Source organism: Lycium ferocissimum, chromosome 10, assembly GCF_029784015.1.
Source record: "Lycium ferocissimum isolate CSIRO_LF1 chromosome 10, AGI_CSIRO_Lferr_CH_V1, whole genome shotgun sequence".
Lineage (NCBI taxonomy): Eukaryota > Viridiplantae > Streptophyta > Magnoliopsida > Solanales > Solanaceae > Lycium > Lycium ferocissimum.
In genome coordinates, this window is record NC_081351.1 from 36,117,431 (window position 1) to 36,130,542 (window position 13,112).

General features: G+C 34.5%; 2 protein-coding genes and 1 long non-coding RNA gene across 3 annotated transcripts; 1 reads left to right on the forward strand and 2 right to left on the reverse strand.

Moving 5' to 3' along the window:
• Positions 1-11: 11 nt before the first annotated feature.
• LOC132034847 (uncharacterized) lies at positions 12-1,373 on the reverse strand. Its single transcript, XM_059425194.1, has 2 exons — positions 564-1,373; positions 12-410 (listed from the first exon to the last, which is right to left on the reverse strand). The coding sequence occupies exons 1-2, from the start codon at positions 1,371-1,373 to the stop codon at positions 12-14; spliced, it is 1,209 nt and encodes a 402-aa protein (XP_059281177.1).
• An 8,418-nt stretch (positions 1,374-9,791) lies between these two features.
• LOC132033663 (uncharacterized) lies at positions 9,792-11,308 on the forward strand. Its single transcript, XR_009408853.1, has 3 exons — positions 9,792-10,198; positions 10,364-10,419; positions 11,134-11,308. It is a non-coding gene; the product is annotated as an uncharacterized LOC132033663 (long non-coding RNA).
• Positions 11,309-11,682: 374 nt separating this feature from the next.
• On the reverse strand, positions 11,683-13,106 carry LOC132033661 (uncharacterized). Its single transcript, XM_059423701.1, has 2 exons — positions 12,231-13,106; positions 11,683-12,084 (listed from the first exon to the last, which is right to left on the reverse strand). The coding sequence occupies exons 1-2, from the start codon at positions 13,038-13,040 to the stop codon at positions 11,683-11,685; spliced, it is 1,212 nt and encodes a 403-aa protein (XP_059279684.1). The 5' UTR covers positions 13,041-13,106.
• Between the last annotated feature and the right edge of the window lie 6 nt (positions 13,107-13,112).

Consider the following 13,112-nt stretch of genomic DNA (forward strand, 5'->3'; position numbering starts at 1 on the left):
TTAACAGTAAGCTAGCAGGCACATGCTTTTGAATCAAGTTGTTGCTTTGCTTGATCTACAGAGGCTTGCTCCACCTTGCTTAGCCTAACTTGATCAATGACTCTTCTCGCCCATTCGGCAAAATAGGTTTCGTTATGTCCAACCATGCCATCTTTATGAAAATGAAAGCACTGCCCCCGATCTTGCGGGGATGGACACTCCTCACCTATTGGATCCCACCATGCACCCTTATGTTTCATCCCTGATAGGTTCGCCATCCAGTGGTGAGCATACTGGCCTACGCCAGCATTCTCTTTCCATCCTTTCGGGAAGAATTCCATTACGCTGCTCTCGCGGTCCATGAAGAGCATATTTGTTAATTGAGCTCCATGTGGAGACGCAACAATGTCAGTGTTGGTCATCACTTTCACCTGATAAAGGACGTTGGTGTTATGTGAATCTTGCTGATGGAAGTTTCTTGGTAAGGTTTAGTTGTATATTTCATTCTGTAAAGTACTATTGCTCCATTGAAATTTTCTGGTGTAATTACTGAATAGTGGTAGGAAGAAGGGAAAAATATGTACCTGGTCGCAGAAAGATAGATCTTCTGACTGAACTACATGAAGAATGCAGCCGTCGACTCGGGCACATTCCTTTGCAAATATATCAGTCACAGCAGTTGCATTCTTGAACGAGCGGGAACCTCTTCTCATGAGCAGTGTAAGTCTTATAATTGGAAATCCCCTTTCATTCATCTCTCTAGCTTTGCCTGCAGGATTAAGGCCACAGTTACTCCTAGCCTTGCAGCGCAGCTGGTCGGACACCTTCAGCTTATTCTCCTGCTTCATTTGGCCTAGATCATGCCTCATGACAGTGGCTTTCTCAAAACAGTAAGGTACATCTCCTTTATCAAATCCTTCCACCTTTACTTCACCGAAATTAGCTTGCATAAGTTGTTGAACCCAAGATCCCATTTTAAATCTCAGTTCTCCCCAGTGGAATAGCACCCATCTTGCTGGCTTTAAACACTCATTTTTCATTGACCATCTTACAAGAGGAGCCGTTGCACAGATTCCATGCCAAAGATTGTCATGGTTGTAATATGTGTCCGATACAAATGTCAAGCCTTCCAGTAGAATAGCTGAGTCTGGAAGACTTCCTCGCCATGCCAAAGCATATGAATTCTTTGTGCCATCCCTAATATCCCGCCCTTTAAAGCAAAGAAGCCGACCTTTGGATGCCTTCGAAGGGAAATATAAGTGTTCTGTTTCATTTTCTTCGACTATGTCGTTCAAGGAGCTCATAAACCAGGTGTGGCCTTCTCTGGCTGTTTCTCCAAATCTAAGGTCCTTTAGGGGGAGGAAAGTTACAGAGTCTTTGAGTTCTGCATTCATGGTTTCGATGACATCGGAGTAATTTTCTTGGGAAAGAAAAGCCCTTATTTGGGACCTTGCTGATAAAGAGAACTCAAAAGGGGATGAATACTGGGTATGGAAAAGGATGATAACCAGGAACAAGGAGGAAACTAAGATACTGATGAATTTTGTGGAGAAGCATTTGCTTTTGCTTTGAGTGCATGACTGGAGATCACCTTCCATTTTCATGCGTTTTGCTCGACATGAATCTTCTTAACTAGCATAATAGAAGCCTAGAGAAAGGCTATTCTCTTACTTTTAGAATAATCTAGTCTCGAGATTGGAAGGTAATCTATTTAAATGACCAGTTGACGTAAAACTAGTAGTAACCATGTTAGCAATTCCTAGTCAAGTGATAAGCACAGGATTCAAGATTTAGAAAAGCAATCTCCAAATTACAAATGTATGCTCTGTATATATTTTAGTTGAAGGGTCTAAAGGTCAGAAATGTAGCCGTGTTTCCCGGTAGTTTTACTGTTTTTTAGTGCTTAGTTTATAGTTTCATCAAATTTGCATTAAATGCTTCAAGACTAAGAAACAATTTTATACTTAGGGATCCGCCTTCCATGGCCCTTATCAAGATCTATGCAGTATCCCATAAGTTTCAGTGAGTAAATCCATTAGCGCAGTTGGATTGGTCTGTCGAGGAAAACGGCTGTAAGTGTTACAATTTCCTCAGTCCCAAATAAGTTAGCGTCGGCTATATGAATCCTCACTGTCACTGATCATGTTTCTCCAGTTAAGCTCAACAAAACGGCTATAAATGTTAAAGGAAAAAATAACTCATGCACATATCAGACGTTGGGATTTGTTGCAACTCCAGGAAGAAGAAGATAGCATGGGAGCTTTTATTGAGGGTTATTAATGATGAATGCAAAATTGGTGTGCATTATTCCACTTGTCCACCACATTCATTTAGAAATCAAACGAAATTGTTTATCACGTCAAAAGGAGAAAAAGAAAAGGAAAATAATTTAAATAATTTTAGATGGGAAGATATTTTTACCTTTTAAAATTTAAGGGCGAACTGAACTAAAAGTTCCTTTCCTTAACTAAAGAATTAACTTAGCACAAGCAACTTTTTATTTAATATGAGCTCAGTTGATGGACATGACGTGAAAGAACAAAATATAGGGTGTGTTCGATACGAAGGAATTTTTTTTTTTCAAAAAACGTTTTCAAGCAATTAAGTCATTTCCTGGCAACCAAACATCAAGTAATATTTCACTTGAAGAAAATATCCACTAAATGGGAAAAATGACTTTCTTTGCTAATATTTTCTCCGACTGTTCATTTAGATTCAACAGTGAGGCAGTGTTCTTAAAAAAAAATATTTTCCCGAAAGCTTAATAATAACACTTTCTCTTTGTCTGAATTTTTTCATCGTTTAAAAAGTTTTGACTCATTGTCAAACTGGCCACATATTTGGCTTTAAAAGGCATTCATGTTGGTCAAGAAAATTTATAAATTTAAGATCTATAATAAAATCATTATAATGCTGGAAGTATTTGATAAAACTGCTATGTATTTACTATAGTACTACTGTATTTGTTTTTCATTAAAGTCCTTATACAGCGTCAAAGAATTTGATGGAATGTATAACATCTCTGATCTCTCTGCCTCGAGTTGAAGTCGCGCCAACGAAGAAAATTCTGATTTGGAAGCTCCCTTACATTAATTATATGCCGCGAAATTCTGGATCATGAAAACAGTAAATTTCAAATACCAAATGTTATATATATATAAAATGAAACTTCACTTCAATTTCATTCTGCTGTACTTTGTTTTTCTCTGTGTGTGTGCACACATGTATTGCTTCTCCATTTCATGGCCTTTGCTTTTGTATAATACCAACTTTAGTGTATCTAGAAATCCTTGTTGTCTCTGTAATCTTATGTGATATATAAGTCATACTTCTTGTTCATCTATTAAAAATTTGTGTTGGATAAGATTTTTTGTATTTCCTGTATAGCTTAATAGATTTAGCACCATAACTATGCTATACCTCAATGCCGTCTTCTCCTTGAAGCATCAATTCACATGTGTGACTATCTCTATCTTTTTTTGTTACTAGTAGTCGTATGTGATTGCGCGAGAAAATATTAAAACAAATTATAATGCGGTAGGTGTACTAAATCATATTACTTTAGAAAAATTTCAAGTGTCATCTTCTTTCTTAATGCAGTGTACTTAATAACAAAATCTTTATGAATTTAACGAAGCAAATGATATATAGTGCTAGAATATCTTGTCAGTTGCTTAAATAGATATAGAATTTATTTTACTATTTTAAAAATATGTTTATTATTTTTATTTAATCTATTGCTTAAAATTGTATCACAATTTTTTATGGGCGAAAATCATTTTTTCCTTTCATTTTTGCTTTAACACCACCCCCCGCCCACCACCTTCTCTTACCTCAATTGAACATTTTACGCTGTTTACCCTCTAAATTACTAAATTTTTTCTTGTTTTATTTTTGATACTATGATATTTTTTTTTATCTTTTAACATATATTATCGAGTTAAAACGTGAAAAACAATTTTCAGACATTATAATGTTGGAAAAATAAAATGATAGAGTACAATAACATTTTTATTAGAATAATTAATTCAAAAAATTAAAATTCAAATATCATTGTCTTTCAATACAAATCAAAGTTCAATTTCTTTTTAATCTCAAGCAAAAAAAATTTATTTCGATTCTAATTCAATTTTTTTTTTACGCCAACTCAAATAATTGAATATTGCAACTAAAAAATTAGATAATTTATCTTTCGGTTCAAATTTTATTTAAAAATTCAAATACTTGTATCTTTTGATTCATATCTCCATTTTTAAGTGGTCAAAATGTATTATAAATGAATTAATCTTTATTTTGCAATTATGTCGTTTGTTTGGACAAACTAATTAGTAGTCTAGATAGTAATGTAACTCCAAAAGATTAGGACTATACTTTTATTTGAATTTAAATTCATAGTTTATATTTCAATCAAATTAATCTTTTAAAGTTTAAAACACTTCATCATTCAATCAAATTCAAATTCTTTATCTTTCAATTCAAATACTTTTCTTGTCTTAGGATCTTACACGTGATATCTTGATCTATACATACTAAGATATGTTTCAGGTCAATTCAATATATTTTTTTTATCACTCGCACTAATTACTGATCAACCCACGCGCAAGGACATACCACATGCATGTGTATAAAGGTGAGCAATTAAGTAGTATATTTTAAGATATTCATGCATCATAAAAGAATAAGTTAAAATAAGCCAAAACTGTTAATGCAATTGATATATAGCCATACTTAATAACTTATAGAAAACTCAACTAAATATTTTTAATCACACACACACATATATAAAAATAAAATTTTAAAAGTTACTGAGATTAAAACAACTAACAAAACTTGTACAGTTGTACTAATCTAACTAATACTCAAAGGGAGTAGTCACCAACCGGTACATCATTGCTTGAGATATCGGCTTGTCACCTTCAAGCATAAGTCTTTAGTATAACCTGTGAAAATTACTTATAAGTATATCATTCAACTTTCAACTTTCATATCCGGCAAAATATTTTGCTGAAAACAATAATATGCAAATTGTATGTTTTGCGTTATCACATAAGGCAGAAGTTTTTCAACTACTTCATGTCACTAATTAAAATGCTACAATAGATAGTACATTATATCATAAAAATGAAGATATTTCAAGTCGAATTTTCTTACCATTAGCATGTCCATGCAAACTTCTCTACTGAGCTTTGTTGTTTATTAGAAAAATGTATCTTCAAGCAATCAAATCCATCTTTATTCACAAGATATTCCTTCAAGTAGATATACCTTCCTGAAAAGAATCTAGTGCTCTTGAGTAGCTGCATGTGAATCAACATAAGCAAAATGAATCTCGAAATCCAAGAGTTCAAAAATTCATTCTTGCGAAATTGAAGAGATGAAAAGACAAATATATAGAAAAAGAAGACAAATAAATATCACTAATCCATTAAAGTACGACCAAAATTAAAGCTACTAAATATCAAGAGCATGTACACAACAAAAATTGAGCATAACTTTAAGAGATGAAACATGTAATCATACAACACTGATTTTCCTCCATCCATAATGAAATACAACGAAGGTAGAAATTTAATAGCAATAGAAATTTTGATCTAGTGTTTGTTCTCTTAAAGTTAAAATTGTGTTGTATTATATAGAGCTACATTTCAAATATATAATGTTCTTTTTAGTATTTATGTTAGTATATAGTAGCATATCTTCAATTTTGTTAGATAAAAGAAGACTCCATCGTAATCCAAATTGTTAGAAGTTGTTATGATTTTAAATTCAAATTTAAATACTTTTAGATATGTCGTATAAAATTTGTAATATTAAAGAAGTTTTGAGTTGAATAAAAGAAATGATAAAATCAAATAAATATTGACAGAAGACTCCAACATTATCCAAATACTCTGGATTTTTTTTTTTTTTTTTAATTTCCTTTTTGTTCGGATAGGTATATAAGATTAGGTCTAGATTTGATTTATCTAACCAATTATATCAAACAAATAATACTCGAGTTCCATCCTGCATTTCAAATTCAAAATGTTTTAACTTTTTGCAGATAAGTGTTAATAGAAGCCAATGTTATATCGTAATCATAATTCCAGGAGGATTTAAAAATATTATCTCTAAAACTCCATCTTTTAATTCATTTTTTATCTATTCATTTTTTTTAATCTTTTAGTCAAAATCAAAAGTCTTATTACAATGCTTATTAACTTTGTCTTAAAATTGCCAAGGTGCTTGTTATTACCGCTTAACTTGGATTAACCAGTTAACTTGTATCTCTCCTATTTTATATATAATATAGATTCAAATTTCTCTTTTGTGTTAAAGTAGCATGCTTTTAGTTACCCCTGTTTAGATGGTTGCTGTATTGTTTTCTATGAGTAGGATTTTAACGTTCAATTTTCCGCATCTGTCCAATAATGCCCTGTTGTTAATTATCTTCTGATTAATCAAAAGATGACGGTTTAGAGTGTCACAGCTCCGTCCTGAGTGATAATCTTTGTACTCGCAATGGGAAATTTTTTCATTGGTGACTAATTTGGAGTTTTGTCTGAGAAGATAAAAAGCTAAAATTTCTCCTTCCATCCCAAATGTATGATCGTGTAAGCTTACATGTTTCAATTCTTTAAAGTTAAACAATGAGGATATCTTTTTGTCATCAAGCCCACTTTATATTGACACTTAAGTAATGTTATTTCCATCTAAACAAGCGTGTAAATTTAGTTGATCTTTTAATATCCAAGTGATTCAAATTTGCGGTACATGAAATAATCTCCAAATATTTCATTTGATTCAAACTTGTGTTATGTGGAATGCGATGGTTGTATTGTAATTACTTTTAGTTATGGATGCTTTAGCAATTTTCAGAATACTTGTATATTTCAATTTATCATGGAAGTGTGAGTCTCCTAATGAAGCCTCACTACACATGAAAATATGTAGAACGAGGAGGGACAAAACGCGGACCTTTACATCCCCAGGAAGTGGTATGAATTTGTAACTTCCCAACACTTCGTTATGATTCAGGTGCCCCTGTTCATCTAATTAATGAAGATGTAATGTTCGGTTGTCCTAGATAATTAACGTGTACCATATTTGGGTTTATTCGAGCCCAAGTATGTTGTTTGTTATTTCTGAATATCATGTGAAAGGAATTTTACCTTCAGATTGTCTGAGTCACCCAACAGTTCTAGTTTTCTATGTCTCTCAAATTACTTGGAGTAGACTATTGATAGTGCAACTTCAAATATTCATGCCAAATATCTTCATACGTGGGTGCGAACTGCGAAGTGGTTGCTTATTACATGGCTCACTAGCTTGAGGTGTGGTACCAATTATGGATTGGCATTTCAGCGGTCTTCATGCTAATGCTTCTTTGTGTGAGTTAATTGTAGCAAATCTGTTTTAGTTATCTTGTTTTTGGTGAAAGGCTGTTTTTCTTGTGTCGTTCTTCTTTCTTGTTACTCCTTCTGTTCTTAATGGGAATGTGGGAATTAAAAACTTACTAAATATAGTTTTTTTTTTTTTTGGAAACAAACTGGAACAGAAAGTCAGGCACATAAATTGAAATTGAAGGAGTATTAGTTTAATGCTAACTTGACTTCATACTGTTAAGAATTTTTTTGGAGGTGGTGAATCATCTTGAGCTGTTTGAATCATTTAGCATGCTGCATGAGCCGTTTCTTCAGTTGCTATTTACTTAGCACTAAATTTGTGTTTCGTGGACTCACACCAGTATGTACCCTATAGGCAATAGGGATGTGCATATCTGCTAAGAGTTAAGTTTTGTATCCTAACAATGTAAGATGTACTTACATACGCTGGGTATTTAAAAGATAATTACAGATAATTCTTTTTAATAAGCAGTGATTGGTAACCTGTACTACAACATATTACACTACATGTTATAACAGAATTTTACCCTATCACTGTAAAACTTATAATCCATTTGCTAATATTATCATTCTTCCATTTGTTCGTGGAGAGACTTTAACTATCTTCAAGCGTGTTTTCTACCCTCTAAGACTAGCAAGTTTTATATTGGTTTTCTTATAATATTGTTATCAGTGTTCTAAACTTAGGTCATGGATCCGTATCAGAAATTTTTTGCCACTGTAAGATCCATTACAAATTGATAAACGACTACACATTGTATAACACACTCGAAAACTTCTGACGAATCCACTATTTAAATTTTAATATTAATTATTTTCCTCATTATGTTAAAGACTGATACTGTCACTATGCAGTTTAATGCATCAGTTTTGATTCTTTAATATTGCAAAGATAGTACCTAGTTAAGGAAGCAATAACTCTTTAATTCGTCTTTCATATTGATGTTCTTAAATGGAATTTTAGGAAAACAAAGATATCCTAATATCAATACACTTCATTTATACAGAGATCCAAAGTGTTGGTCTAGCTATGCGGAGGGTTATCTTTTAACTGGCTTAGCAATTGATGGAGAATGGGGAACGGAAATTAAGATTTAGTGTGTTACTTTAATCGATCATATCTTTTTGGATAGAGAAAAATGTTATTTCACTCTTTGGCTTTACATTTTCCCCAGTAAGACAGTGTGTTAACAATGCTCAACTGTCAAAATATACTGGTTCCCCCTGAGGTACACTGCGCGTAAAGTGCATTGCCTAGGAGCTTAAAAGCCTGGTCTAATTATTTTTCTTCACCTGTTATGGAATCAATCATTAGATTAAAAAGATTGACTTGGACTTATTTCTGGTCACCACTCTAGAAGCAAGGTTGTGTTTTCATAATAAATTCTAAACAGCTTTGAAGCCCATGAGTGATGAGTCCTTGTTCTATTAGTTATCTCTGCCTCATTTTTGTTATGGGCCTATATTGATACTCTATCATGCTGAGACACTGTTATCAGGTCTTTGAGGTGGATGCTAACGAGACATCACCGCTCATATCTAGGTTGTAAATCCTTCCTAGTCAAATCTGAAAATTGGTAGACAAGTGTCATGTTATCCATATAGTTCATTCATGACTGGCTCACACTAGGGGTGGGCATGATACGATATGGTACGGTATTTGAAACTTTGGTTCGGTAACTTCGATTTTCGGTTTCTAAAAATACTATACCATTACCATACCAAAATAATTCGGTATGATTCGGTATTTCTAAGTTCGATTTCGGTATTTTTCGGTACGGTAATTCGGTAACCATAGGTTGTTTGACTTCAACTTACACATATACTCATATAATAAAGGATTATGAATTCGACTTTTCAAGGAACGTCTCAATTATATTAAACTAACACCTTACACATGTAGACATATTCAAAAGAAAGTACAAATAATTTTCTTCGTTATTCAATTACACAAAAATGACATTTGAATCACGATAGTGTGGTCGAAGTTACAAAGTCTAAACAGCATTAACCAAAATTAAGTATAATCTTTAGTCCTGTACAATTTTACATCAAAAATTCCATTTAGTGACATCCAAAATCTAACTTGAATGAGATGTATTTTTTTTGTACAAAAACTGGTCTATATATTTAATAGTATTAAATATAATATATATGGATTGTATATGTAGTATAAACTTCGGTATGGTATACGGTATCTCGGTATTCTTTTATAAATATCGAATACCGTACCGAATACCAAATAATATTAAAATGCATACCAAATACCATACAAAATACCGTAATATAGAAACCGCGGTATTAAAAATTTTGATTTCGGTATATACCGTACCATGCCTACCCCTAGCTCAGACAGAGCTTATCATGATGAGACCAATAATCTTAAGCCTAAATCTCACCTTTTGTGGTCTAAATCAACTTGGTTAAAAAAATACTGATTTCTGAATTTGGGCTCAGACTGAGGTTATATCTTCCACCTCTGCATTGATGTAATATAACTTCCCATTTGTCATCTACTGTGTACGTTGATGCCTGGACCCACGATAATACTGAAGAGCTGCAAATGGTACCAAAAGACATGGCTAGTGCCTTGATCCTTCTCTGTCCCCATTGAAGTTGGATCCAATGTCTGCCTAACTGTTACAGGCCCAATGTTGACGTATTAGTAAGGAGCACTTCCTGACTTGATCTTATTTGAAGAAGAAAGTAAGAAAACCTAACACTGGTTGTTGGCCTCCACATTCACAGTAGCATAGGTGTATTAGTTGCGATTGTAGACTGAATTTTCAAACAGCACTGAAGTTTTATATTTCTAATTGAACATTTCTTTGGGGGTAATTCCTGTAGGAGTCCCAGAACATTTTTATACTATATGTTCCTTATAGGTGCATCCAATCTCTCATTTGTTGGTCCTACTTATTATATCACCTTTATCAGGGTTTCAGATTCCTATTCCTACTTGCCATTTTGTTGATACTTATAACTATTTCATGTTGCAGTTAGACAAGAAATTGACTCAGAAGAAAAGTTTCCAGATGATTTATATAACCAACTGGTATGCCATGAATTTGTTCTGCTTTTCTCCGAATATGTTTGACATTCTTTTAGATCTTTTCAGTCAGTTTTCTATATAATTCATGTACCTTAACTAATGAGCTTTTGTATGTTAGAATTCTTTTGGCGTTTATTTTTCTAGTGCTGGATAACAATCTAACCTGAGCCAAGAACATAGGAGAAAAGGGCAAAAAAATATATATTTATAGATAAGGGCAAAGTTTCCAATTGCTAACCTGCATTTAGAGCCCTCCTCCCCTTTTTTTTTTCTTTCGCTTTTTCGTGTGGATTCTCTACTGCTTTGAAAGATACGTCCTTGCTAGATCCCCATGACTCCATCAACTGACCATTATCGGCCTAAACCTATTGCCATTTTCTTTTATTCTTTTCCCTGCCCTTGAGGGTAAAGTGTGCCAGAGTTATTTGTCAACTAATTGTATATATTTTAAATTTGAGTGATTTATTTCTAAGAGTTATCCCTTCTAGCAAACTGCTGCAATTTTAGATTGCTTCAACCCGTCAGAGCCAGTAAACTCTCCTAGAGTTAGTGGAAAAAGTTTATAAACGTGTTGGTTGGTCGGTCTATCTGAGATTCTCATGATGTATTCTTATTTTATTGATTATGTAATCATTCTTACTTGTAAGTTCTATGACTTTCCTATTTCTTTTAAAAGTTACACTTTCCCTTTATCACTGCAAATGACATTGATCAAAGGTCAACAGGGATGAAGAACGACATGAGACGATTGAACAGGAGCATCATCCAGGAAGGATCAAACCATGTGATGCATGTCTATTTTGCTTCTTTGTGATATACTTGTTGTCCAAGTTTTAACTTAGATTAGGGCAATCCTATCTTTCTGTGCCGTTTTGCTTTTTTCTGGTGCAAGTTTGATGAAGATGAGAGAAACACACAAAAGGCATCATACAAATGCTAAGCAGTGTGGTTGGATTTTAGGTATTGGGGGCGGCAAGGATGCAACTGTAGAAACTCCGAATATGTTGCTGATGTAAAGTTTCCTAATCTGTAGAAGCACTGAGGGTTGCAATTTGTTTATCCTTTTTCTTTGTAATACTTGCTATATGACAATGATTATTTGTGTGTTTATCTAAGAAAAAAGTGATCATTGTGTGATGGAGGATGCTCAATATTTCAATTTCCTAACACAGGAGCCTGTTTTGCAGGCAAAACAGTTTATACATTTGATTTTAACTCTTATAAAGTCTAACCATTGATGGTGCTATTTAATACTTCAGCAGTAGGCTAGCATACACATGCTTTTGAATCATGTTTTTGCTTGTTTATTTGATCTGCAGAGCCTTGCTCCAGCTTAATTAGCCTAACTTGATCGATGACTCTTCTAGCCCATTCTGCAAAATAGGTCTCGTTGTGTCCAACCATGCCATCTTTATGAAAAGAAAAGCACTTCCACCGATCCTGCGGGGATGGGCACTCCTCGCCAAATGGATCCCACCATGCACCCTGATGTTTCATCCCTGATTGATTAGCCATCCAGTGGTAAGCATATTGGCCTGAGCCAGCATACTCTAACCATCCTTTTGGGTAGAATTCCATCACACTGCTCTCGCGATCCATGAAGAGCATATTTGTTAACTGTGCTCCACACGGAGACGCGACTATGTCAGTGTTGGTCAGCACGTTCACCTGATATAGGACATTAGTGTTATTTCAGTGGTTGCCTGGATAACTACTCCAAGTAGGGTAATGTCAATCTTGCTGATTCAAGTTTCTTGGTAAGCTTTTCTGAAGTAATTACTGAATACTAATGGAAGAAAGGGAAAAATCTGTACCTGGTCGCAGAAAGATAGATCTCCTGACTGAACTACGTGCAGAATGCAGCCTTCGACTTGGGCACATTCCTTTGCAAATACATCTGTCACAGCAGTTGCATTCTTGAACGACCGGGAACCTCTTCTCATAAGCAGAGTAAGTCTTATTATTGGAAATCCTCTTTCATTCATCTCTCTACCTTTGCCTGCAGGATTAAGGCCACAGTAACTCCTAGCCTTGCAGCGCAACAGGTCGAACATCTTCAGCTTATTCTCCTGCCCCATTTGACTTATCTCATGCCTCACCACAATCGCTTTCTCAAAACAGTAAGGTACATCTCCTCCATCAAATTCTTCCACCTTAACTTCACCGAAATTAGCTTGCATAAGTTCTTGCACCCAAGATCCCATTCTTAATCTCAGTTCTCCCCAGTGGAATAGCACCCATCTTGCTGGCTTCAAACACTCGTTTTTCATTGACCATCTTACGAAAGGAGCCACTGCACATAATCCATGCCACAAATTTTTGTGGTCATAATACGTGTAGGATACAAATGTTAGGCCTTCCAGTAGAATAGCAGAATCTGGAAGACTTTCTCGCCATGCCAAAGCATATGAATTCTTTGTGCCATCCTTAGTATCCCGTCCTTTAAAGCAAAGAAGCCGTCCTTTAGATGCCTTAGAAGGGAAATACAAGTGTTCTGCTTCATTTTCCTCGTGTGTGTCGTCCAAAGAGCTCATAAACCATGTGTTGCCTTTCGTGGCTGTTTCTCTAAATCTAAGGTCCTGGAGGGGGAGGAAAGTGACAGAATCTTTGAGTTTCGCAGTCATGGTTTCGATGACATTGGAGTTATTCTCTTGGGAAAGAAAAGCCCGCCTTTGGGACCTTGCTGACAAGGAGAA

Excerpts from the sequence above, each read along its gene's own strand:
- LOC132034847 (XM_059425194.1), bottom strand. The coding sequence starts at position 1,373 with ATGAATGCAGAACTCAAAGACTCTGTAACTTTCCTCCCCCTAAAGGAC. Across the intron at positions 411-563 it reads ATCTATCTTTCTGCGACCAG|GTGAAAGTGATGACCAACAC; the intron begins GTACATATTTTT and ends GTCCTTTATCAG.
- LOC132033661 (XM_059423701.1), bottom strand. The coding sequence starts at position 13,040 with ATGACTGCGAAACTCAAAGATTCTGTCACTTTCCTCCCCCTCCAGGAC. Across the intron at positions 12,085-12,230 it reads ATCTATCTTTCTGCGACCAG|GTGAACGTGCTGACCAACAC; the intron begins GTACAGATTTTT and ends GTCCTATATCAG.